Source organism: Phacochoerus africanus, chromosome 8 (genome assembly GCF_016906955.1).
Source record: "Phacochoerus africanus isolate WHEZ1 chromosome 8, ROS_Pafr_v1, whole genome shotgun sequence".
NCBI classification, from domain to species: domain Eukaryota; kingdom Metazoa; phylum Chordata; class Mammalia; order Artiodactyla; family Suidae; genus Phacochoerus; species Phacochoerus africanus.
Window position 1 is genome coordinate 96,223,516 of NC_062551.1, and position 25,135 is coordinate 96,248,650.

Consider the following 25,135-nt stretch of genomic DNA (forward strand, 5'->3'; position numbering starts at 1 on the left):
AAACAAAACCATCTAAGTTCAGTGTGTAGAACTCAATGCCTGTATCCAAGAGACTGAGCTGGGTGCTGAGGATGCAATGCCATCCCACCCCTGGAGCTTACACCCCAAGGATGCAGACAAGGAAGGAGCCATCTGGCCCTAGAAGATGGCAGGGGTTTGTGAAGGGCTGAGCAAAGCCGGGTGGGGGGCGGGTCTGGGGGTCTGGAAAGGGCCTGGAAGGCCTGGTGGGGAAGGTCTTGGAAGGGCTGAGGAAAGCCTGAGGGGGACACAAGTGTTAACAGTGGCACAGCCAGTGCTCCCCCCGCCCCCCTCCCCAGGGTGCTCAGGGACCCAGCAGGATACAGACCATGTGTATCTCAGGGCAGTGGCTAAGCTACTCTATCAAGCAGTTCAAATGCTGGTGACAAGGGTGCCCTGACATTATAAGATCTGGGCATCAAAAAGTCACTGGCCCTGGAGTTCCCATCACGGCTCAGTGGAAACAAATCTGACTAGGATCCATGAGGATTCAGGTTAGATCTATGGCCTTGATCAGCAGGTTAAGGATCCGGCATTGCTGTGAGCTATGGTATAGGTCACAGACCTCTCAGATCTGGCACTGCTATAGCTGTGATGTAGGCCAGCAGCTATGGCTTTGATTCAATCCCTAGCCTGAGAACCTCCATATGCTGTGGGTGTGGCCCTAAAAAAAAGTCACCGGCCTGGAGAAGGGATGAGGAAAAGCATCTTTAACAACTGACAATGCATGGTTTCTTTGGAGAGAGAAAAAAGCGAATGAAAAACACCAACACAGACACGGTATTATTTACTTGAGTCAGAAAATGTGTGAAGGGAGTTCCTGTTGTGGCTCAGTGGTTAACGAATCCGACTAGGAACCATGAGGTTGCAGGTTTGATCCCTGGCCTTGCTCAGTGGGTTAAGATCTGGCGTTGCCGTGAGCTGTGGTGTAGGTCGCAGACGTGGCTCGGATCCCGAGTTGCGGTGGCTCTGGCATAGGCCGGCGGCTACATCTTTCATTGGACCCCTAGCCTGGGAACCTCCATATGCTGCAGGAACAGCCCAAAAAATGGCAAAAAAAGACAAAAAAAGAAAAGAAAAAGAAAATGCGTGAAAACAGGGATTTCTTACTTTCCAGGCCGCTGTTTTAAGGAGACTTTGAGTGAACAGAAAGAGCAGAATGTGAGGCTCAAGGAGAGGGCCGTGTGGCTGAGAGAAGCACGTGCTCTGTCCTGAGGCTGGGGGCCCAGTACATCTAAATAACTGGCCGCCACAGAAGTTTTACCTTTCCTCACAGGCTCCGGGATCCTCCGGAGTAAACGAAACCGCCACTTCATGTTCTTCTCCTGGTTTGAGGAACAGCTTCTCTGGATCCACTGACAAGTGGCTTCCTTGCCCTGGGATCTAGACAGTTCCAAAGTGTAACTAGATGCTACCTGGTGGTGCAGACACACCTCTGCTCACGCTCGCTCCCGCCTCCTCGACCCTCTCTCTGTGACATGACCTCCCTCCTGCTCATCCATCAATGCTCCACCTTGCTTTCTTGGAGAGCATACTTCATTCTCCTTTTCCAGAACAAACTGTCTCCCACCCCATCGCCATCTCCGGGTCACAGACACCCCCTCAGACACCCACACATCTCAGATACAACATCTACAACAGGGTCACTGTCCTCTCTCCACCTGGACACAGGACACACACCACCTGTGGGGGCTAGTCTAGAACTCAGTTCTTCTACCAACAACCTCAGGCACCCCAGCTGAAGCTCCTGACCATCTGCTTCCTCCTCGCAAAGCACCAGTTCCAAGCCCCAGGCAGGACTCTCCTGAATGACCCTCAGACACTCACACCAGCTCTGACACCAGGCAGGTCGCTCCTGTGTGAACCTCAGGAGCTCGGACAAGGTAGGCAGCACAGCAGCCTTCAGGAGGCAGGAGTCACAGTCTCACTGCTGAGGGATATGTTACAGCCTCTGGCACAAATCCTTACCTTGATATCCAGGCAGACATCAATATTCCCAGCATTTTTCAAAGGTAAATACTGCCTTGTTGAGGAAGCCACAGTGGCCAACAAGTGCATGGTCTACAGGAGGGGTAAAACAGGCATTTTAAAAACACATGACACTTGGAATGTAATCCACCTGAACATAAAGGAATGGCAGAGCAGAGCTTGGGTACCTGGAGGTCTTTCGGAGCATGGATCCTGGCTACTCCTGCTCTTGCTCGAAGACTGATACTTTTAATGATTGGTGTAGGGTTTGGACTATCAACCTCGATATCAACTCTTGCCAAGAATTCTTCTGCTGAGTCTAGAATCTCTATAAAAGTCACACCTTTAGTCCAATACTAGAGTTATTTAATTCTAAGGCCAACACTACACAATCAGGGGCATGTGAAATACTAAGCAAAGTGATTTTTGAAAGAACTCAAAGAGGAACAGAAGTAAGTGGAGGAAAAACGGGAAGACAGCATCTGATTGGTAGATGCAATAAAATCAATCAACAGAAAAGACCCCAAAAGTCTTTAGTGGTGCTTCTCTGGGTTATCCACAATTGGACAGATTTGACCCTCTGCCTATTCTCAAAACAATATATTTCACAAATTACAGTAAATCTTTGACAGATATACGAACAGAGGAATATGTAGGTATGATTTTAGCTACAGAATAAAAGCAATTTCCATAAAATATAAACACGATACCTGAAGAAGTGATCTGTTTCTTTGGACTACGGAAAAGAACCCAAATTATCAGAAATTCTGGATCCTGTAAAATAAAAAAATTTTGAATATACATTGACAATTAAGATTACAATCTTGGGAGTTCCCATTGCGGCGCAGCAGAAACAAATCCAACTAGGAACCGTGAGGTTGTGGTTTTGATCCCTGGCCTCACTCAGTGGATGAAGGATCCGGTGTTGCCGCGAGCTTCGGTGTAGGTTGCAGATGCGGCTCAGATCTGGCATTGCTGTGGCTGTGGCGTAGGCCGGTGGCTACAGCTCCGATTAGACCCCTAGCCTGGGAACCTCCATATGCCGCGGGTGTGGCCCCAAAAAGACAAAAGACAAAAGACAAAAAAAAAAGTGTAAAATCTTAACAAGAGAACAGCAGTTTGGAAACTAAACTTCCAGCTTAACTGTACCCTAGCCCTTCTATGCCCGGCTCACCTGCCCATCGGAGCTGGCGGGCATCATGTGGTTGATCACAGAAGGGGCTGTCAGCTGAGCAACCACATCGGCGTAAGGAAGAACCTTCAGAGCTGCGTGGATGGGCTCCTTGGAGAAGGCAAAGCAGCGCCAGGCCATGGCATTCTGTCAGGAGGGGGAGAGGTTGCTTCAGTAGAGCAGGTGGTATAATGCTGGTATAATGGTAACCGTGCTGACAGACCCTTAACAGAAGAATATGCTTTCCTAAGAGACAGTAACCCAGGCTGCTACCACTGTATTTGCAATTCCAAGTCAATGTGCTCTGTAAAGGCCCTGTCACTGAGTACCGGTACTTAGGCACTGATGATAAGCATGACTAGGCTCGTCACCAAGTACCACTGGTACTTACAGCATTGATAATAAGTCTGACTGGGATGGTGGCATGAGTCCTGTTTATTAGTTTCAACGGCAACGCTTTCCAACTTCCATAAGTCAAGTCACCAAAATCAAGAACATCTTTCTTTTCTGTTTCCACCTAATTGGAAAAAAGGGGGATTTATAAAACAACATATTAATAAATACCACAGCTTAAGTTCCCATCACTTCCTTTCTAGCCACAGAGAGTCAGCATTAAGGGTGAACTTACCTAAGATTCCCTGGTCTGCTTTACAAAGGCTATTTTCTACAAAAATAAATGTTAAATCCCTTTTGTGAATTAGTCTATGTACTAAAATACACTTCAGAACTAAGCAGTATCTCAGCTCTCAAAGACTGTGAGGCCGGAAGACAAATTGACAGTTTTATAAAACACAGCCTCCCTTGTGTCCACACCTGGCTTCTCAATTCCCTTCAAAACACATGCTGGCATTTCCAGACGTGGTCCAAACTTCTGACAACACTGAAAATGTTTAAAATGATATTAACACAGGCACGTCCCAAGTTAAAACAAGCACCTATTGATTGTCATGACAGACTGACTTCTTTAAACAGGGAGATCAATCTAACAGAGCCTCACACCCACACATGTAGAAATGATGGGTAACACTTAATACATGCCAGTTTTTTGGCCAAGCCCAACATCCAGTGAAGGGAACCAGAAGCAGTGGTAGCCCACGAGGCTCTGGTTGAGCTTCAACATCCTCCAGAGCAGGGGGTGGGCTCTGGGCTGCTTGAGGGCAGAGCAAGGCTATATGGAACTTGACTCCTGCACAAGGTGCAGAAATTCAGAAAAGCCCTTTTTATGGAAGGGCACTGGGAAGCCTGTGTGCGTACTGGAGGACACAGGAACTGTGTCCAGGGACATGTGGGCACTGGAAGAGCTTTCCAAGAATGTGAGCTCCTAGGCCTGACCTGTACCAGGCAGGGGGAGTCCAGGCTAAAAAATCATTGAAACGGCACACCCCCAGCACTTAGAACAAGCGCTTTCCAGGGGACATTCTTGAAAAACCAGGACATATGGGATTTCTAAGGCAAAAAGCAGCCTTTGTGAATATGAGCTCACATTAAACATTTTAAGATACCAATTATAAAATTAGAAACCACAGAGGGGTTCCCTTCATGGTGCAGCGGATACGAATCCAACTAGCAGTGGATACGAATCCAACTAGTATCCATGAGGATGCGGGTTTGATCCCTGGCCTTGCTCAGTGGGTCAGGGATCTGGCACTGCCGTGAGCTATAGTGTAGGTCACAGACACAGCTTAGACCCCTAGCTTGGGAACCTCCATTAGCAGTGGATGCGGCCCTAAAAAGCAAAAAAAAAAAAAAAGAAAAGAAAAGGAAAAAATGAGAAACCACATAAAGAAAAGAATCAGGGAGACCTAGAAAAACTAGTGGAAGAATTAGCACTCAAAGAACTAGAAATAATCTGAAATAAATTACAAAATAAGTACCTTTTAAATATAGATAATAGAGTCCACTTAGAAAGGAAAAGCAGAAGATTCAAGAAGCAAGGACGAGCAAAAAAAAATGTATAAATAACTTGACCGATCTGTAAAAGTTTAATATTGGAGGGTTTTTTGTTTGGTTTTTTTTTGTCTTTTTGCCTTTTCTAGGGCCGTACCCGTGGCATATGGAAGTTCCCAGGCTAGGGGTCTAATCGGAGCTGTAGCCACCAGCCTACGCCAGAGCCACAGCAATGCGGGATCCGAGCCACATCTGTGACCTACACCACAGCTCACGGCAATGCCAAATCCTTAACCCACTGAGCAAGGCCAGGGGTTGAACCCGCAACCTCATGGTTCCTAGTCGGATTCGTTAACCACTGAGCCACGATGGGAACTCCCTAATATTGGAGTTTTAAAACCTTGGATTAATCAAAGATAATATGGAAGAAAAGATCAGCATAGCATTAGGAGTTCCCTTGTGATGTAGTAGGTTAAGGATCCAGTGTTGTCACTGTAGCAGCTTGGGTCACTGCTGTGGTGTGGGTTCAATCCCTGGCCTGGAAACTTCCACATCCCATGGGTGAAGCCAAAAAAAAAAAAAAAAGATTAGCATTAAAACGATTCAAGCTTCCTGTGTTGTTTGGGAATAGAATGTGGCTCCTGATTAATTTTAGACCTGAGAAAATCTGTGAAAAAAGGAAAAGAGAGAATAGAAATGTGTAACTTTGAGCAAAGTGGATACAAAAAAGAATTAAAGAAAAAAAATTTTTTTTTTGTTTTTTTGCTATTTCTTTGGGCTGCTCCCGCGGCATATGGAGGTTCCCAGGCTAGGGGTCGAATCGGAGCTATAGCCACTGGCCTACGCCAGAGCCACAGCAACGCGGGATCCGAGCCGCGTCTGCAACCTACACCACAGCTCACAGCAGCGCCAGATCCTTAACCCACTGAGCAAAAGGGCAGGGACCGAACCCGCAACCTCATGGTTCCTAGTCGGATTCGTTAACCACTGCGCCACGACGGGAACTCCGGATTAAAGAAAAATTTAATCTATCCAGCAGAAGTCAAGAAAGGTGGGGAAAAAACAGGAATTTTAAGAAGCATTGTAACAAAACAGAGGTTGAAGACTGAGAAATAAAAAGATGGAAACAGATACACCAGACAAATACACTTTGAAACAATGGGGCAAAGAGACTTGTTACTTTAAAAGAAACTATTTCACTTGGAGGGTAACAATCCACTAAGGCAGGAGACTCTCACAAGAAATGGACAGACCCAGGCCAGTAAGAGCCGGAAGTCAATGGAAATATCAGAAATGAGAACTGGGAGGAACAGACCCGAGTCAAGGGACAGGAGCTAGGAATCTGCACCAGAGAGAGAGGGGAGCCACATGTTACAACACTAAAAACACCAACACAAACTCAGCAGCCAGAGCGCCCTGACCAGAGGCTGGTGGGAGGGGGCAACAGCCGCCCAAGCACTCCTAGCACACTGGAGACTATGAATCTAAAATGCGCAGCAGTCAGGTTCCCAAAAAAGATCCAAAAAGTCTCTATGGCCAACTTTAGCAACTGTATAAAACTGCTACCTGACTGCATTCATCAGCTCTGGTGCATGTTATGTAATACAATATTTTTTAATACATACACAACTTCTCCCCAGTTTTACTGAGGAACAGCAGCCCATCACAGCATGAAGTGCTGCAGGAACTGGGAACCGACACCACAGCAGGTCCGGCTCCTCACCATTACAGACACCACAGAGAAGAGAACACAAATTTCTCCTGGGGACACAGTGCCTATGCATGCGCGTTACCTCTTAGGGTTTATCTCAACAACTATTAGTTGGGTCTACTGTGCACTGAGCACTGTCCACTTCCTGCCCCCAAGGGGGTGGGGGGTGATGACAGACGACAACTATAAACAGGGAAGCATTCAGCACATCCGGTGCCATAGTGCTGGACAGGGCAGCAGAGTGGGCTGAAGGACACCAGAGCACTGGGTGCGTCCAACTTCCATGGGGCCTGCGGCCATTGCCTCACCACTTCTTCCTCCAGTGCCCGCAAGGCCAAGTCCTCATTAGCATCCAAACTGACCCCTCGTTGCTGTTCAGATCTCCACATAGTGCTGTCACTGCGCCTGGCTCCAAGCAAAACCGATCACACGGTCCAGGGCAGCGGTTCCTGCACACGGACACTCAGGTCCCCGGGAATGACAGACCACACTGTTTCTCCAAGTGACACCAAAAAGGCTCAAGAATAACATCCAACACTCCAATCACCTAGAATAATCACTGCATCTGGTTCTATTTCTTAGTCTCTTTTTCAAACCAGTTCTGTCAAGTAACTTTTCAGAACGTCCCAAACTAACATCCATCAGCAATTACAGTAAAGCCTAACCCTCAATCTTGAAGCAACCTCTCCCTCTTTTCAGAGGGACACTTTTTTGGAGGAGGAAAAGCAAGCCTTGTTTTATATGAGGGCTCAGGGTCTTACCTGTGTTAGATTTAAAAGTTCATCCCAACCAAAGGGGGGAAAACCCCCACAGAGTTGAAGAGCCAAGAAACACAGAAAATAACCAGAGAGCACAAGCATTAGCAAGAATTTATACTCCAGACTACAAGGAACATCTACAGAAACTGGTAAAGACATTCAAAACAAGAGAAAATGGGCAGGAAACATGAACAAGTGTTCAGAGAGGAGGGAACCAGAATGACTAACAGACGCATCAAGATGCTCGGCATCGCAGTAATCCGAGCACACCAGTCACAACTAACTTCACATGCAAGAAGCGAGCAGACAGTTTACTAGCAAGTGTCAGCAACAAGTAGGGAACTCTCATAGATTTCTCTTGGGAACTTCAATAAGCATTCTGGCACAACCTAACCAGGATAAAAGGACATTTACTGCAAAACACGGTGTCTGCTACGGCTACATCACAGACCCTTTATGAGTCAGAAAAGGAATCTAAAGGTGTGGCCTCTGTACAGGCCCTGAGTCCACTCACAGGAATACTGTTCCCTGGTCTAATCCTGCCAACCCTTCTAGAGCCCAGCCTCCCAGAAGGCTCTCCGCAGCCTGGCCAATGCTGGGCTGCCCTCACCAGTGCCTCCCAAGCCTGTCTGAACACTGGACTCAGAGCCCAAACGACACCACGTGCCAGCAAGATCATGGGCTCTGGGAAGGACACACACTAGGTAATTCCAGTGAGCCTCTCACAATGCAGCCACCTCAGATCCTACTGCGTCCTCACATCTGCTAAAAAAACATGGTCTGCTTAGGGACAGGTTCAAAAGCCTTGTTAGTGGGACATAGTGAAATGCAGAAGATTAATGACACAGCTTCTCAGGCAGGGGTAACTTGGTGAAGTGTGGACACACGTGGCTGTCACAAGTGAGGGAAGGAGACACCGCTGACACTAGTGTGAAGACACAGGGACACTGCGAAGGCCCCCACACTGCACGGACAGCCTCCACCCACAGCAAGGCCACCCGGTCCGAGATGTCACTGGTGCCACAGCAGAAAATCCTGGGCCTGCAGCAAGTACCAGAGAGCTGTGACTCAAAATGACATCAAATGGCACTGAAGCAGACAGGAAAAAAAGGACGGAAAGTTTCTAACAAGAGAACTTCTACCAATCACATGCCTGTTCCACGCCCTGGCAAAGTACACTGCTGGGCTGGGCCAGCAAGCACACCCCCAATGGGAGGGTGGGAGAAGGCCTCCCCCCCGCCCCCCCAACACACACCACAGCCGAGATACAACCACCACACTTTGCCAGAGCAAACAACACAGTAACTGTGAGTCCCTGTGGTTAAACCAACACCCGTCATCCTGGAGAGCGGCTCTGCTTTTCTGTTAGCACCCTCCTCACCGCCCCTCACGTACTCCCTAATCTTCATTATGTCAGTTCTGACTCCACTCACAACCAAGACAAGACACTACTCCTACAGCTGAGGCTGTTACTAAGGCTGTAATCTGTAATCATCCGCCGAGATTTAAAAAGTACTGATGCGTGGCTGTGTCCTCCCCCCACTCAATGCTGAGTTAGCTGGTCTGGGGAGGGGGGAACAGGACCTGGCACCAGGGTGCAATTAGAATCCCCAGAGTTAATCCAATGTGCATCCAGGGTTGAGAGCCTCTGTCCTAGAGAGGTCTGTCAGCCAACCAGCCTCGACCTGAGTTCTTTCACTTCCAGAAAGTGGGTGACTGTAGAAGAGAAATGTTTTTGTTGAGCAAAGGGTCTTCAGGTACAGAAAAGGGAAGAGAATATGAACATGGTACTTTCCCGGTACCTCAAACTACACAACAGAAATCAGCTGGAAAGTAGGGTATAATGTTATACTTTGCTTACAAACATCATAGCAAGTGCCTCTAAAACAACACAAATAATTTTAAATTCTAGAATAAGACGATATTAAGAGCAGATACTTAGCTTGATTATAACAAATTTATTTTAGCCATATAACAGGTACTTCTAAGTTTAAATATCCTTACTAAAATGCCAGTTATGACAAGGACACGCTTAAAATAGTCACCTCGATCATGGGGGTCTCAGCAATGGCGGTGAGAACGACCCTGCTCGCCAAGGCTTCTGCTTGTACTACTGTTTCTGCATCTGCTGAAAACGGCCAAGAGGCAACACTGAAGATACATCTGAAAATCCCAGGATCAGAGGGTATGAAAAGCACTTTGATGTCTTCTGTGGCATGAGGTCTTACGATGACTTTATTCTTGAAAACCAAACAAGGATAAGCTGAAAGATCCACCTTAAAAAAAAGAACCACATAGTCCATTAAGAAATTAGCTTAAAAAAGAAGTTAACATTGAAATCAAGAGGAACCAACTGGTTTAAGATACCTTGTCCTAGTCACCCAAACTGCCAAAGCTAGACATTTCTTTTCCTCTTCAAAACTATCCAGGCCTCAGAAATCATTATATGTAAAGTACAAATAGTCAAAATTGTGAGGATACACGAAAGTAAGTTATTCAATCTCACTTTTCTTGAAAAGGGCACCAAAAATGACAGCACTTCCTGGGCCCTGGACGACACCTTGGGTCCCTCCTCCTGGGCCTGGACAGCCCCCATGGTTCCCTCCTCCCAAGCTTGGACGTCTCCCTGGGTCCCTCCTCCCAGGCCTAGCTGTTCCCCTTGGTCCTTCCTCCTGGGCCCTGGATGTCCCCCTGAGTCTCTCCCCCCAGGCGTGGACGTCGCCCTAGGTCTTTCCTCCTAGGGTTGCAATCACCCTGGGTCTGGGTCCCTCCTCACAGGCCCAACATCACCCTGGGTCCCTCCTCCTGGGCCTGGACGTCCCCGAGTCTCTCCTCCCGGGCCTGGACATCACCCTGGGCCCTGGACTCTGGAGCTGGGTAACAGAGGGTTAGACTGATCCCTGAGGTTCCTCATCAGGCCTCCGAGACCATGATTATAATGGACTCCCTCCCTCCTTACTATAAATAGGGATCTTTTCGACTCCCAGTTCCAGAGACAAAATTATCTCCTCCATGCTTCTGAAAAGGCCTCCGATCTCACCTCCTTCCACCCCCAACCCTTCCTCCAGTCACCCTCCGGATCGGGACCAGAAAAGGGGAGGGACGTACATGGGGTCCAGGTGGTCACCAGCAGGTAAGAGGTGGGAGCTGACCTCTGCAAACAGCTGCTGGCCGTGTGCCGGCCCACCTATTCACCAGGCTCATGCGGTGAGCAGGTGTCACCGCAGGACAGCTAGAGTCTAGAACCTCAGGTGTCACCAATTGTGTGAGAGGTCCTGCTCCAGTGTTAAAACTGTGCTTCCAGGTATTTCAAAGATCACGTACGAACATGATAAGATAAATTACTCAAGAAGATGCCACTGACTAAATAAAGGCAGGGGTCCCAAAACTAACTTGTTTCTTTTTTGTTTTGGATAAATGACAGTAACTTATATTCAATCACGTTTAACAAAAGCAATTAAGTAGAGACCAGAGACTCAGAACTCCAGTCATCCTTTTATTTTTATTTATTTATTTATTTATTTTGCTTTTTAGGGCTGCAGCCATGGCATATGGAAGTTCCCAAGCTAGGGGATGAATCAGGGCTACAGCTACCAGCCTACACCACAGCCACAGCAACGCAGGATCCAGGCCATGTCAGTGACCTACATCACAGCTCACGGCACCGCTGGATCCTTAACCCACTGAGTGAGGCCAGGAATCAAACTGCATCCTCATGGATATTAGCTGGATTTGCTTCTGCTGTGCCACAACAGGAACTCCCTCCAATCATCCTTTTAAACAACAACACTAATGGAGTTCTTGTCGTGGCTTAGCGGTTAATGAACCTGACTAGTATTCACAAGGAGGTGGGTTCATTTCCTGGCCTTGCTCAGTGAGTTAAGGATCCAGCGTTGCTGTGAGCTGTGGTGTAGGTCGCAGATGTGGCTCTGATCCCGCATTGCTGTGGCTCTTTGTAGGCTGGCAGCTACAGCTCTGATTGGACCCCTAGCCTGGGAACCTCTATATGCCACGGGTACGGCCCTGAAAAGACAAAAGACAAAAAAAATAAATAAATAAACAACAAGACTAGAAGCACATTCACATGAATTTGGAAATAAGTTAATAATGATATATAATGATTCATTAATAATAACAACTTATGGAAACTGAGCCAAACATTCGGATTTCACTTCTTATACAGGAAGTACCACAAAAAAGGGAACCAAGAAAATGATCCTGCTGCAATGATTCTATGTAAGGTGTGTGTAGGGGAAGCCAGGCTCCACAGTGTAAGCGAAATACTAGGGACTGGGAAGGGAAACCCAGCACGGCGGCAATGCAACAATCAGCTCCAAGGGAAGGACACGTGAGCTTACCTTCTCGCCATTGACGCTGATGCTGAGAACCCCGACGCTGACCTGCAGCCAGCGGTCAGTGGGGTTCAGCACGCTGAGGTAGGTCTGAGAAGCAATGCCAACACAGCAAGCATGTGGGAACTTCAACTCCTCAGGCACGCTCACGGTCCCTGTGGAGAGGCGGGGCAGAGTCAAACGCCCACCCGACCCCCAGCCTGAAGCACACAGGTTACATGGAAGTTCTCACACAAGGCTGCCTGTGTATACCTGGGCCCCAGATTTAAACAGAAGTTGCTAACACGGTATACGTCTCAGTGCAGGCAGCTCAGTAACTTTTTCCTGCTGCATCCAGCTCGTGAGGAAAAGCAAAATTGATCAAATTCAACAATTTACAGCTAATCAACTTGTAGATGTTACTGCCGATCAGTAACCTCTTCCCTCTTTCTCCTATAAATAGAAGCCACTGTCTAATGTAATGAGAAATGACAGAAGCTTTCACCAGCTTTGTACATCCTCACGCAGTTGTCTTGGAGTTAGTTTCCTCCAGAAGACAAAGGGTAAAGACTGCACTCCAGTGGTGGTGAGCACTGTTAAGAGAGCAGAGCACCCCAATCTGCTTATGAGGGGGGGACTGCTGGCACAGTGGGCCCCCTCTGATGGAGGGTGTGCAGTCTCCCAACACCCAGGAACCACTCCCAAAAGACTTAGACACTGGCGGGGACTCATTCCCTTAAGGAGGGCCTGTGAACCAGACATCTCCTCACAGAGATAACAACAGGACTCCTCTCTTTAAGCATAAGACAGAAACAGAGAGACAAAGGCAATGGGAGTTTTACCTGCCTAAGCTTTTATGGTTTTCTAAGACCACGCAGGGACCCCTGCACAGAAGTGTTACGGTCTATGTTCCAAAGTCAGGAAAAGAGAAAGGCTTACAAGAAATTCACGCTAATCAACATCTCCTTGAAATGAACGAGTTTTATGGTCCCAACTGAGAAAGGTGAATTTTTAAACAGCAGCAATCAGTAGGCAGCAACAGAGAAAAAGCCTCTTACCTAATCCTGTCACTGCTCCTGAGTCCCAAGATTCAATGCCACAGCTGGTGGCAGCAGCCTGTGCAGGAAAAGGCTTTGCTGTACTCAAGAGGCTCTGACTCACAGCACTCGGGTACAGGTCACAGAGGGAGACGGCACCCATCCAGCCTGAGCCAACACTCTGTCCCAGACAGATGCCCATGGGTGCCACGCTCCGAATGTGCTCCCCTGTGATGGCAGGGTGACAGCCTCCTGAGCACCCACAGACCATGGTGCTCTGTGGCAGGGTTCCCGGGTATGGCTGGGCAAAGGGCACTGGGGCTGGTGGGGGATGTTGTGTTGTGAGTGTGGGTGCCACAGGCTGCGTCTCGGGAGCAGAGCCACCTGCTGAGGCCATCTGGTGACAGCCCTGGCCACCTGGCACGTCTTCAGGGGTTACCCTCCCAGCCGCGCCCACGGGCGCCTGGCGGGATGCGGGCAGGCGGAGTGCGGCCGGGGGTTGGAGGACCGGGTGGCTCAGAAGAGCCGGGCTGAGCTGGTCCTCCTCACGGGGGCCGGAGGGCACACCCAGTACACTGGCTTCCGACACGTCTTCAGATCTGGAGCAAAGCTCTGAACTGGATCTCAAGCGAGGTTTTCCTCTTTCAGGTCTGCTATTCAGAGAAGTGGTCTCAGTCACATGCTCCGGATCCAAGCTCTTCTGGGTGATGTACACTAATGCTCCTTTTGCTCGACTTTGAAATGGCCTTTCTTCTCTAAACCTATCCACAGCTGGCTCCTGAGATGGAAGTGGACTGGCCTGAATAATTGTGGTGCTCAGCTCAGTGGTGATATCGCTCTGTGTGACAAAAAAATGCTTAGATGTGATCCACAGACAACCTGTGCTACAAATACACAGCCCACTAATCGGCTCTCGAGTCACGAATCTACACAAAATCACCTCTCTGAAAGAGAGATGTCTTATACCAAGAAAAGCAGTTTTGCAGCAGTAAAATGCAGGATTACAAGCTGGAAAATCTGCATTCAATGTTTTACAGAAATCCCGATGAGGAGGTATACCATTTACGGGGCCAGAAACCGTGCTTGTTTGACAACTTCAGCCACAGGCTGAGAAACAGCCCAGCAGAGGCGGCCTGCACTGCATACTCACAACAGGCAGCTCACTGGAAACAGGATACTGTTACCTTCACAACACACCCAGGTCATAACAACTAGCTTCTCCCTGCCCCCAGCCAGTCTCAGACCTCTCTGCCTCCTTCCCGCCCCCATGGCCACAACCTTGGTCTGAGCCTGAGCCACCGCCGCCGCCAAAAGAGTCCAACAGCCTAGGCTCAAATCATCCTGATCTAACTCGCCCCCAGCACATCCTCTGTTGCAACAAGCTTTTGAAACATCAACACAGACTGTGTCTACTCCTCCTGGACAGCCTTTGAACTCCAGACATCCACGATGTTGTGTGTGGCCCTCCTCTTCCTCCATTTCCAGGGCAGCCATTCTGAACTTCCTGGGGTCCCTCAAAGCAGCGTGTACTCTTTGGTCCCTGCCTCTCCTAGGCCTAATTCCAATCAGTCCTCCCACCAAGCTCTGCTGGACATGCCCCTGGTCTGACTGCCCCCAACCCTCACCTCCCAAATCCATCAGCACATCTCACTGCCTGGCATATCTCTGCCCCCAGACGCTTACTGAGGGCAGATGCTGATACATCTATACCTGCAGGGCCCACCAGCACAAGCAGCTGCCTCTCTCTCTCACAGACACACTTTAAAGGTGAAAGAGCAATAGAACTCTTCAGGCTGACTTTAGTCTTCGTCCTAAAACTCGAGCACCAGGAGCCTGAGTAGAGAGATAGTAGAGGGCGCCCACCTTGCGGTCCTCAAGGCCACGATCTGAGGCTGTGGTGGGCCACGAGCTGTCCCGCTCAGATACATAGGTCAACCTGCTCACACTTGATTGTGGGCACATCAGCTGGGATGACTCCCTCTCACCAGGGGGCACCTCTGGACAAGCTGCTGAACCAGAAGACTCCAGGGCACACCTGGAAGAGAGAACAACTGCACCTACACCATCTACACTGATAGAAAATCCTTCCTTCTTGCCTACAACCCTTCCTCCTGCACTCTGTCCCAGGTGCCATTTATAACTCAACCATGACTCATTCCTTTTCCCTTTAATTATCTAAAACTTTAGGAGTTCCCGCTGTGGCTCAGCAGTTGGCAAACCCGACTAGCATCCATGAGGACAGGTTCGATCCCTGGCCTTGCTCAGGGGCTTAAGGATCTGGGGTTGCCATGAGCTGTGGTGTAGGTTGCAGATGCGGCTCGGAATCTGTGTTGCTGTGGCTACAGCTCCGATTCGACCGCTAGCCTGGGAACCTTCATATGCCGTGAGTGCGGCCCTAAAAAAAAAAAACTTTAAATTATAGCCCTGCTAAATGAAGTATCTGGTAAGCTACTGACAGAAAAAAGCATCGGGGCAATTTCATTAATAAATCCCATATATAGGAGTTGCCATTGTGGCTCAGCAGTAATAAACCCCACTAGTATCCTTGAGGATATCCATTCAATCCCTTACCTCACTCAGTAGATTAAGGATACAATGTTGCTATGAGCTGTGGTGTAGGTCACAGATGCTGCTAAGATTCCTTGCTGCTGTGGCTGTAGCACAGGCCAGCAGCTGTGGCTTTGATTCCTCCCCTAGCCTGGGAACTTTCACATGCGAAGGTGTGGCCCTAAAAAGGAAAAATAACAACAAAAAACTCCCAACCCCTTCCCCCCAAAAAACCCAGAAAATTACTTTGCTGGTGAGCCCTAAAACATTCTTATTCCCCACCTGGTGATTCCTTTTTTTATTCCTTTTTAGGGCCACACCTTCAGCATACAGAAGTTTCTAGGCTAGGGGTCAAATCAGAGCTGCAGTTGCCGGCCTAAGCCACAGCAACGCAGGATCCTTAACCCACTAAGTGAAGCCATGGATCGAACCTGAGTCCTCTTGTATACTAGCCAGTTTTGTTACCACTGAGCCATGACAGGAACTCCCCACACGTGGTACTTTCACTTCCAGATACCTATCCTGAGGAAATCAGTGAAAACATAGAGAAAATTTTATGAACAGAGTTGTTCATTTCAGTATCCTTAAATGGTGTAAAAATAAGAGTAAAATATAGTAACACCAATATCCACCAGGAGTACCAAATAAACAGTGACAGAGTCATTATGCAGTCTGTAACATGGCTGATTTTCTCTTAAATGCAGGGAATTATTATAATAAGTGCAAAATGCAGAGTAGAAATTTGCATAGAAAAAAAATGGCTTGAAAGAAATTCACAAAGTATTTATAGTGGCTACCTTTGAGAACTGAACCTATAGATGATTCATCTTCTCCTTTATATTCTTTTCCATTTTCCTAGACTGAGCATGTATTTTTATTACTATTTAAAAAACAAAAACATAAGTACCTACCCTGACAAACTTGTTCCAGAAATTTCGCTAGGAGAAGAATGACTCAGTGGAGACGTGGATGGTCGGAAGCTATCCTGGTCATCCTCTGAGCCAAGTCCACTGTGCTCAGGAGAATTTTTCACATCTATCAGAAAGTGTATCTTTCCATGAGAAGAGGAAAAAAAAAAAAAAAAAAAAGACCACCCTGTAATTTTGTGAATGTGACCAATTACCCGTGACACTTACCAATACTTTTTGGTGATATTAAGGAATGGTTTTCAAAAGTCACATGCTTCTCACTGTTGCTCATCTCACTGGCATGCTCACTCTGCCTCTGACATCCCCTGCTCTTCTGTCTCACTTCACACTCCTCCGACAGCCAAAGTGAAGCCACCCTGGCGTTTCTCACTGATGCGAAGCCACCAGAGCCTAGAGCTGGTGCCAAGGCAGTGTCTCCACCATCCCCAGCATCTGGGGCTTTGTGCTCAACAGAATGTGTCTTCACATCGACTCCAGCACCCCCTCTCATATTTGTAAGAACTGAATTTGAAGAGTTCACTGTCCTCAATGAGGCCTGGTTTGAGCTTGCTCCATTTTCGCCATAAAAAGCAGCTGCCAGACCTTGTGGCTCCCTTACACTTATGCTAGCAGTGCCCATGTCCACTGCATGGATGTCACGTGTAGTCTGCTCTTTGGACAAAGATAAATCCCAAATATCAGACACACCAGCTCTTGAGAGTTCTCCTGGTCCACCTTCACATCTACTGATTTCTGTTTTCTGAAGGTACTTCTCCATGTCAAACATGCTAGATCCATTACTTTTTTCCAGATCGTGAGGTAAGAAGTGAGACACAGTGGGACTGAGCTCTTGTTTACCATCTTCATGCAAAGCCTTCTCTCTGGTTTTATTGGAAAGTGCCTTGATCATGGCAGCCAGCTGGGAGGGATCTGCGCTAACAGACGCATCTGCAATGGCCGAAGCAATGGTGCTGATTCTGAGCACAGAGTCACCAGCACGAGGCAGCTCGCTTCTGCATCTCTGGGGTTTGCTGTCTGAGGCGAAAGTGTCCTAGAAATGAGAAAATTGATAACAGATAAATTTATTACTTCGGTTCCATAGACATGTACCTAACGTTTAATCTTTTTTTTCTTTGTGTTTAATGTTCTTAGGGCCACACCCGTGGCATATGGACATTCCCAGGCTAGGAGTCAAATCCAAGCTGTAACTGCTGGCCTACACCACAGCCACAGAAACATGGGATTCGAGCTGTGTCTTCAACCCACACCACAGATCATGGCAACACCAGATCCTTAACCCACTGAGCAAGGCCAGGGATTGAACCTGCGTTCTCATGGATACTAGTCAGATTCGTTTCCTCTGAGTTATGATGGGAACTCCAAGAAAGATAACACTAAAATAAAGTTTCGAACAATTTAAGAAATCTAACAAATAATATGTAGACATCTCTGCACACACACAAAAAAATAATAAAATACGAAGAGAAATTAGAACCTAAATGGAGAGATGTGTGATTTTCACAGATTAGAAGATTTAATATTATAAAGATGTCAATTTTACTGCTCTATAGATTACATGAAACCCCAATTTAAAGCCCAGCTGGGCTTCGGGGTGGCTGTGGAAGACAATCTGACCTAAAATATACATGGTAACTCAGAGTGACAGGAACAGCCAAGATACTTTTATTTGTCTTTTTTTTGTTGTTGTTGTTGTTGTTGTTATTGTTGCTATTTCTTGGGCCGCTCCCACGGCATATGGAGGTTCCCAGGCTAGGGGTTGAATCGGAGCTGTAGCCACCGGCCCACGCCAGAGCCACAGCAACTCGGGATCCGAGCTGCGTCTGCAACCTACACCACAGTTCACAGCAACGCCGGATCATTAACCCACTGAGCAAGGGCAGGGACCGAACCCGCAACCTCATGGTTCCTAGTCGGATTCGTTAACCACTGCGCCACGACGGAAACTCCACCAAGATACTTTTAAAGACAAATAAAAGGAGATTTGTTCCACTAGATATCAAGACTTATTACAAAACTGTAATATTCTAACAGCATCACAATGACATAAGATAGATCCCAAATGTCCATCACAGTAGAATGGATTTATCAACTGCAAAATATTCATATCATACAGCAATGAAAATAAGCTACTAGGAGTTCCCATCGTGGTACAGCGGAAATGAATCTGACTAGGAACCATGAGGTTGTGGGTTCGATCCCTGGCCTTTCTCAGTGGGTTAAGGAGCCAGCGTTGCCATGAGCTGTGGTGTAGGTCACAGATGCGGCTTGGATCTGGTGTTGCTGTGGCTGTGGTGTAGGCCGGCGGCTGCAGCTCTGATTCAACACCTAGCCTGGGAATCTCCATATGCCACAGGTGCAGTATATGGAGCCCTAAAAAAGACAAAAGACAAAAAAAAAAAAAAAGAAAAGAAGCTACTAAACTTCTCATACTTGCATTTTACAAACAGTAACCAAAAAAAAAGAAAGGAAAGAAAAATATATGCCACTAGATGATTTCCTGTCTGTAAAGTTCAAACATGGGTGAAATTGATATCAGGTAGAGGTCAGACAGGAGGGAAAAGTGTTGTGGGGGAAGGGTGACTCTGGGCTGTTGGCAGTGCTCTCTGACCTGGGTGTACATGGGTGTCTGAGTTGTGATAATTCACTGACCCTGAGTTGTTTTTTGTTTTTTTTGGCCGCACCTGCAGCATGCAGAAATTCCAGGGCCAGGGATCAAACCCATGCCACAGCAGCAACCCAAGCCATAGCCAGATCTTTAGGTCGCTGCTTCACAAGAGAACTCTAATCCTAAGTTTGTTTCATAAACTCCTTTGAGGTGTTCCCGTTGTGGCTCAGTGGTTAATGAATCCGACTAGGAACCATGAGGTTGTGGGTTCGATCCCTGGCCTTGCTCAGCGGGTTAAGGATCTGGTGTTGCCGTGAGCTGTGGTGTAGGCCAGCGGCTACAGCTCCAATTCGACCTCTGGCCTAGGAACCTCTAGCCTAGGAACCTCCATAGGGCCGCAAGAGTGGCCCTAGAAAAGGCGAAAAGACAAAAAAAATAATAATAAAAAATAAACTCCTTTGAATGTTAACTGTACACTGATAAAACTTTCAAGAATACCTATGGGAGTTCCTGTCATGGCTCAGCGAAAACAAATCTGACTAGTATCCATGAGGACACAAGTTTGATCCCTGGCCTCACTCAGTGGGTTAAGGATTCGCCACTGCCGTGAACTGTGGTATAGGTTACAGACTTGGCTCGGATCTAGCGTTGCTATGGCTGTGGTGTAGGCCATCGGCATCCCTAGCCTGGGAATGTCCATATGCGGCAAGTGCAGCCCTAAAAAGACCAAAAAACAAACAAACAAAAAAAACCTGTAATAAATTGAATTTTAAAAAACTCCATGTTATGCATTTTTTACATGTGACCCCTACTTTGATCTTGTACAAGAATTATGATAATGCTGTGCTTTCCTTGCTCAAAGGCTTAAAGATACCTCTGTTTTCCCTTTACTGGCAGTTAAAGTCACATCATTTTCATCCACTTGTGAAATATTCTCCAGTTCTTCAGCTTCAAGTGTAACTGAGCCTTCACTTAGTTGTGCCTTTAAATCTCCTGTAGAAAATATACAGTATTCAACACACATCTATAAACTACTTCACAAAAACCATCTGTGGGATAAGGACCACTAAACATAACTGCTAAGCAAGACATCTTTGTACCCCCAAATATCAGTCACCCTCACAAAAACTGTTTAAATGTACAGTCACTAGGACAAAGAACCACAGCATTATTAATTCCGCTCAAGTCTAAACTTTGAAGAATGTGGATTTTCATATCTTCCATGAAAAATACTGACAAGCTCATTTAGTACTTTTCAACTGGAAATATTTCACAAGTACACAAGCTGAATTAAAAAAGGAGTACATCAGAGTTCCAGTTGTGGCGCAACAGAAACGAATCTGACTAGGAACCGTGAGGTGGCAGGTTCCATCCCTGGCCTCACTCAGTGTGTTACGGATCTGGTGTTGCCATGAGCTGTGGTGTAGTTCACAGATGTGGCTTGGATCTGGCATTGCTGTGGCTCTGGCGTAGGCCAGCAGCAACAGCTCCGATTAGACCGCTAGCCTGGGAACCTCCACATGCCATAGGTGGGGCCCTAAAAGGAAAAAAGACACCCCCCCAAAAAAAAACAAAAACAAACAAAAAAAACCAGAGTACCTCTTGAAAATAACAGAAAACCAACTGATTACATATATAGCCTCTTTATGCCAGCCCCTCTGGTGGAATACACGCTCTTTCAGGGCAATTTTACAGTAGGTAGCACTAGGCATTACACTACTGAAAAGTAGCTGCTGGCTACTCTATATTAACCAAGAAGAGTCTGACTTTAAATATTCATCACAGATACTTATCATATTCAGATTATCACAGTCCAAATCTCAAAGCTCCTCTTTAAAAGTCTACCTAAATAATAAATAGCTATAATTCATTGACTCAGTAGTTTAGTAAGCTAAAGTTAACCTAACCGCTTGAACAAATTACATTTCATTTATTTTGGTTTTTACAAAACCATTTAGGTGAATTTGGGCTGATCTGTTTTAGATTTTAGATTGAGAAAGCAATGTAAATTTTAGATTGAGAAAGCAATGTAAGGTTACATAAAAATCAAAACCGTAACTAATAAGGAAAACATTCAAAGTGGCATATACAATTTTTCCTCATAAACATGATCATATGGCCACTGATTTAAAAGTTAAAAAAAAAAGTTACTAAAAACTTCATTTAATCCATTACCTGCAAATAGACTGTGATTAAGATGAACCATTTCTTTTTCCAAATTACTTCTTGATAAGTCTGATTTTCTTATTAGAGCAACAGGTTCTCTCTTCTCTGGTGATCTAATAAAATAACCAAATGATGGCTACAAAATAAACATGTAAATTATTTATTTAGTTTTCATTTGTTTTTGAGAAATTCTAGACTATTTTATTCTAATATCCAGTAACCTAGCTAAAATGATTTTGACAAAAGAATTCTGATTTTTTCCCTTTAAATATAAATTACTAGAAATTGGAGTTGCGGCTGTCGCTGAGTGGTAATGAACCTGACTAGTATCCGTGAGGATGCAGGTTTGATCCCTGGTCTTGCTCAGTGGGTTAAGGATCCTGGGCTGCCATGAGCTGTGGTGCAGGTCACAGATGTGGCTTGGATCTGGCACTGCTGTGGTGTAGACCAGCAGCTGCAGCTCTGATTTGACCCCTAGCCTGGGAACTTACATATGCTGCAAGTGCAGCCCTAAAAAAAAAAAAAAAAAAAAACTGAATAGACAAATTACTAGAAATAAACTTTACAAGTCCAGAGAAGATCTTTTATTTCCTTACTGCAAGGTATCTTGAATCATCAGGAGAAATACTGTCAAATAACCTGTCCTAAGAAATTCAAATTGAAACAACACTGTTCCTTCAGTAATTATTACTGAGCCTTACTGTGTGTCAGGCACTGTTATTAATCATCAGTGACAAGTCAGTGAGAAAAAAGATAAGATTTCTTGCCTTCCTGGAAGTTATAATACTCTCAAGTGTATTTTATTTTATATGATAAATACATCCTCGCAAGTCTGTGTTAAGATTAGGTACGTTTCTACTGCTGTGGCTGAGAGTTCAAGGACTTGCTCAAGGGCAGGGAATCCCCCCACTCCCCAGCCCCTGTCCTCCCTCCAGAGATCTCACTTGACAAAGCTGAAATAGAAATTTGCTAAATGCACTCAATTTTCAACTGATCTTTACATGGGAATTTCTTCCCTTGACCCAGCAACTTGAACCAAGGACCATCTCAAAACTAATACAAAAAGGAAATTCCAAAAGACGAATCCATCACCCCACTGCCCAGTGTTTGGTCCAACAAGACCAGGGATCAATGAACTCAGTCATTCCACAACTTCCCTCATAATGTCAACCATCAGTCCAGGCAGAAAAATCTGCTTCTAAATATTTACTCTCATTTTTTAATTCACTGCACAGATAGGACCCACAGAGTTCAGTTTCCAACTTTTCTGTAAGTCAGCTGAGTCCTAACCCCAAAGCGGTTTCCATCCCACCTGGAGTGAGACCCAGTTTGCATGCACACCCCTCCGAGAGCATCATGTCCCTCCAGGGACTCACTGATAGGCACTCAGACCGGACCTCTAGGAAACCCTCAAGTTAGACTTTTCCTGTTCCCATCCTGCCATTTGACCCCTGCCTGTACATGTCTCCTGTGCTCAGCCTCTGCCTGCTTCTCCTCTAGGGCCTGGGCCTTCTCCACCGAGGTTCCTGTCACACCTGGAGACAGGCTGGCGTCGCCACCTGCTCCAATCACTTCTCCCCGGTTGCCAGAGATGAACCCCAGCCCTGGGACCTTACCCTCATCTTCTATCATCAAGCCCTCCGCCCCTCACAGGAGCTGCCAGCCACTCCCTGCTTCTCCACAGGCCGCCCCAGCCCTGCCTCCAGGCCTCCCCCCACTGCCCCCACCCTGGGGCCCATCCAGCACCTCCTCAGACCCCGCCCTGACCCCCCCTAGCCCAAGTAGCTCTCGCTCCTGCATACAACCAGCACTACCACTTGCACTGAACACTTTTATATGTACTGTCTTTAGACCAGGGGCTTAAACAGTGAAACTCTGAGTTCTTCCCACAAGCAATGACACAACAGCAACCAACAAAACAGCAACCAGATACTATAAAACTCTTAGAGGAAAACACAGGCCAAATACTCTCCGATATAAACCACAGCAACATCTTCTCAGATCCACCTCATAGAGTAATGACAACAGAAACAAAAGTAAACAAATGGGACTTAATTAAACTTGTTTCTGCACAGCAAAGGAATCCCTAAACAAAATGAAAGGACAACCCACAGAATGGGAGAAAATGTTTGCAAATGAAACAACTGACAAGGGGTTAATCTCCAATACCTCAATACCAAAAAAAAAAAAAAAAAAAAAACCACATCAAAAAATGGACAGAAGATCTAAACAGACAATTCTCCAAAGAAAACATACAGATAGGCAAAAAAAACACATGAAAAGATATTCAACATCACTCATTATTAGAGAAATGCAAATCAGAATCACTAAGAGGTACCATGTTACACCAGCCAGAATGGCCAGCATCCAAGAGTCTACAAACAGTAAGTGCTGGAGAGGGTGTGGAGAAAAAGGAACCCTATTGTACTGTTGGCGGGATTGTAAATTGGTGCAACCACTGTGGAAAACAGTATGGAGATTCCTCAGAAAACTAAAAATAGAACTATTATTTGACCCAGCAATCCCACTCCTGGGCATCAATCCAGAGAAAACCATGACTCGAAAAGACACATGTACTCCGGGATGTTCACTGCAGCACTATTTTCAATAGCCAAGACATGGAAACAACCTAAATGTCCATCGACAGATGAGTGGATAAAGAAGATGAGATATATATACACAGCCATTAAAGGGAAAGAAAAAATGGCATTTTTAGCAACATGGATGGACCTAGAAATTATCATGCTAAGCGAAGTCAGACAATGAGACACTAACATCAAATGCTATCACTTACACGTGAAATCTGAAAAAAGGACACAACGAACTTTGCAGGACTGATACTGACTCACAGACTTTGAAAAACTGGTTTCCAAATGAGACAGGTTGGGAGGTGGGGAGATGTGCTGGGCTTTGGGATGGAAATGCCATAAAATTTGGTTTTGATGATCACTGTACAACTATAAATGTAACTGAGTAATAAAAAAAGAAACAAACAAACAAAAAAACCCTAACAAAATAGCAATTGAGAGGGGCAGGACCCTGGAAGCATGGTTGCTGTGCCACCCGCTCTCTGTACACCATCACATCAATCCCCACAGACCTTACAGAACAGTATTTCATTCGAGAAATGGGGAAATGAAGGCACAGAGGAGTCAGTACACTGCTCAATGGCACAGAACTGCTCAAAGGCAGAGCGAGGACCGCAGTCAGGAAATGGCCGACTGTACAAACGAGGCTCTACCAATACCCGACCACATCCCCCAGGTACCGCACTTCAAAGACACCTTCATAACCTTCGAAACTCAAGGGCTGCACACCCCATACTCACTCTTTTCACATTGTAACCTCCACCAAGGCAACCAAGAGCTTCAGACCTTTGAGCAAAGAATTCTCCCAAAGACAGACGTCGGTAACTGGCGTCGTCTCTGTCCAAATCAGACGTGCTAAGTGACCTCCTCAACAGACTGTAATTGGCTGAAGCCCCCCAGGAAGTATCCCCCAAGGCCTCTGAGGTGTTCTGGACACCCACACTTTCGCCCTATAAAAAAAGGTATCGTTTCAGTTCACTTCTCTAGCAAGCTTTCCTTCTGCTGTCCTAACACACATAGAAATAAAAGTTTAACTAGGAAAATTTACATATTTAATTTTTTTTTAAATTTGGACAGATTCAAGCTTAAGCAGTTAATAAATGTAATGAAGTCCAGGAGAGATATTAATTTTTAACACTGGAGTTATAATATGCACTTTTTAAATATATTGCTTAGTCAAATGCTGTCATTAATATAAATCTTTAGAAAGAAGTACATCTTCAATAAAAACGAATAGCATTACCTCACTTGAAGACATGGCTAAAACCAATGGAAATATCTTTGAAGTCTATTAAGGCAATTTTAGGTGAACTGAACATTATTTCAGTATACCAGCTATTCTTCAATTAATAATTTAGAGTAAGAAGGAAAAGGCAGAAATTGCCTGAACACAAAAAATACCAACACTCACTAAATATC

The 25,135-nt window shown here is 46.1% G+C and overlaps 1 protein-coding gene across 1 annotated transcript in view; it reads right to left on the reverse strand.

Annotated features, from left to right (window-relative positions):
- The window catches only part of CEP192 (centrosomal protein 192), a 126,132-nt gene that overhangs the window by 33,621 nt on the left and 67,376 nt on the right, over positions 1–25,135 (reverse strand). Inside the window, exons 16-30 of the mRNA XM_047791468.1 lie at positions 24,457–24,666; positions 21,138–21,264; positions 19,837–19,955; positions 16,565–17,387; positions 16,340–16,463; positions 14,745–14,916; positions 12,903–13,719; positions 11,872–12,020; positions 9,559–9,789; positions 3,549–3,674; positions 3,161–3,304; positions 2,697–2,760; positions 2,175–2,314; positions 1,987–2,079; positions 1,283–1,401 (exon numbers count right to left, since the gene is read on the reverse strand). Coding sequence (XP_047647424.1) covers positions 1,283–1,401; positions 1,987–2,079; positions 2,175–2,314; positions 2,697–2,760; positions 3,161–3,304; positions 3,549–3,674; positions 9,559–9,789; positions 11,872–12,020; positions 12,903–13,719; positions 14,745–14,916; positions 16,340–16,463; positions 16,565–17,387; positions 19,837–19,955; positions 21,138–21,264; positions 24,457–24,666 — 3,458 coding nt within the window. The remainder of the gene's footprint in view (positions 1–1,282; positions 1,402–1,986; positions 2,080–2,174; positions 2,315–2,696; positions 2,761–3,160; positions 3,305–3,548; positions 3,675–9,558; positions 9,790–11,871; positions 12,021–12,902; positions 13,720–14,744; positions 14,917–16,339; positions 16,464–16,564; positions 17,388–19,836; positions 19,956–21,137; positions 21,265–24,456; positions 24,667–25,135) is intronic.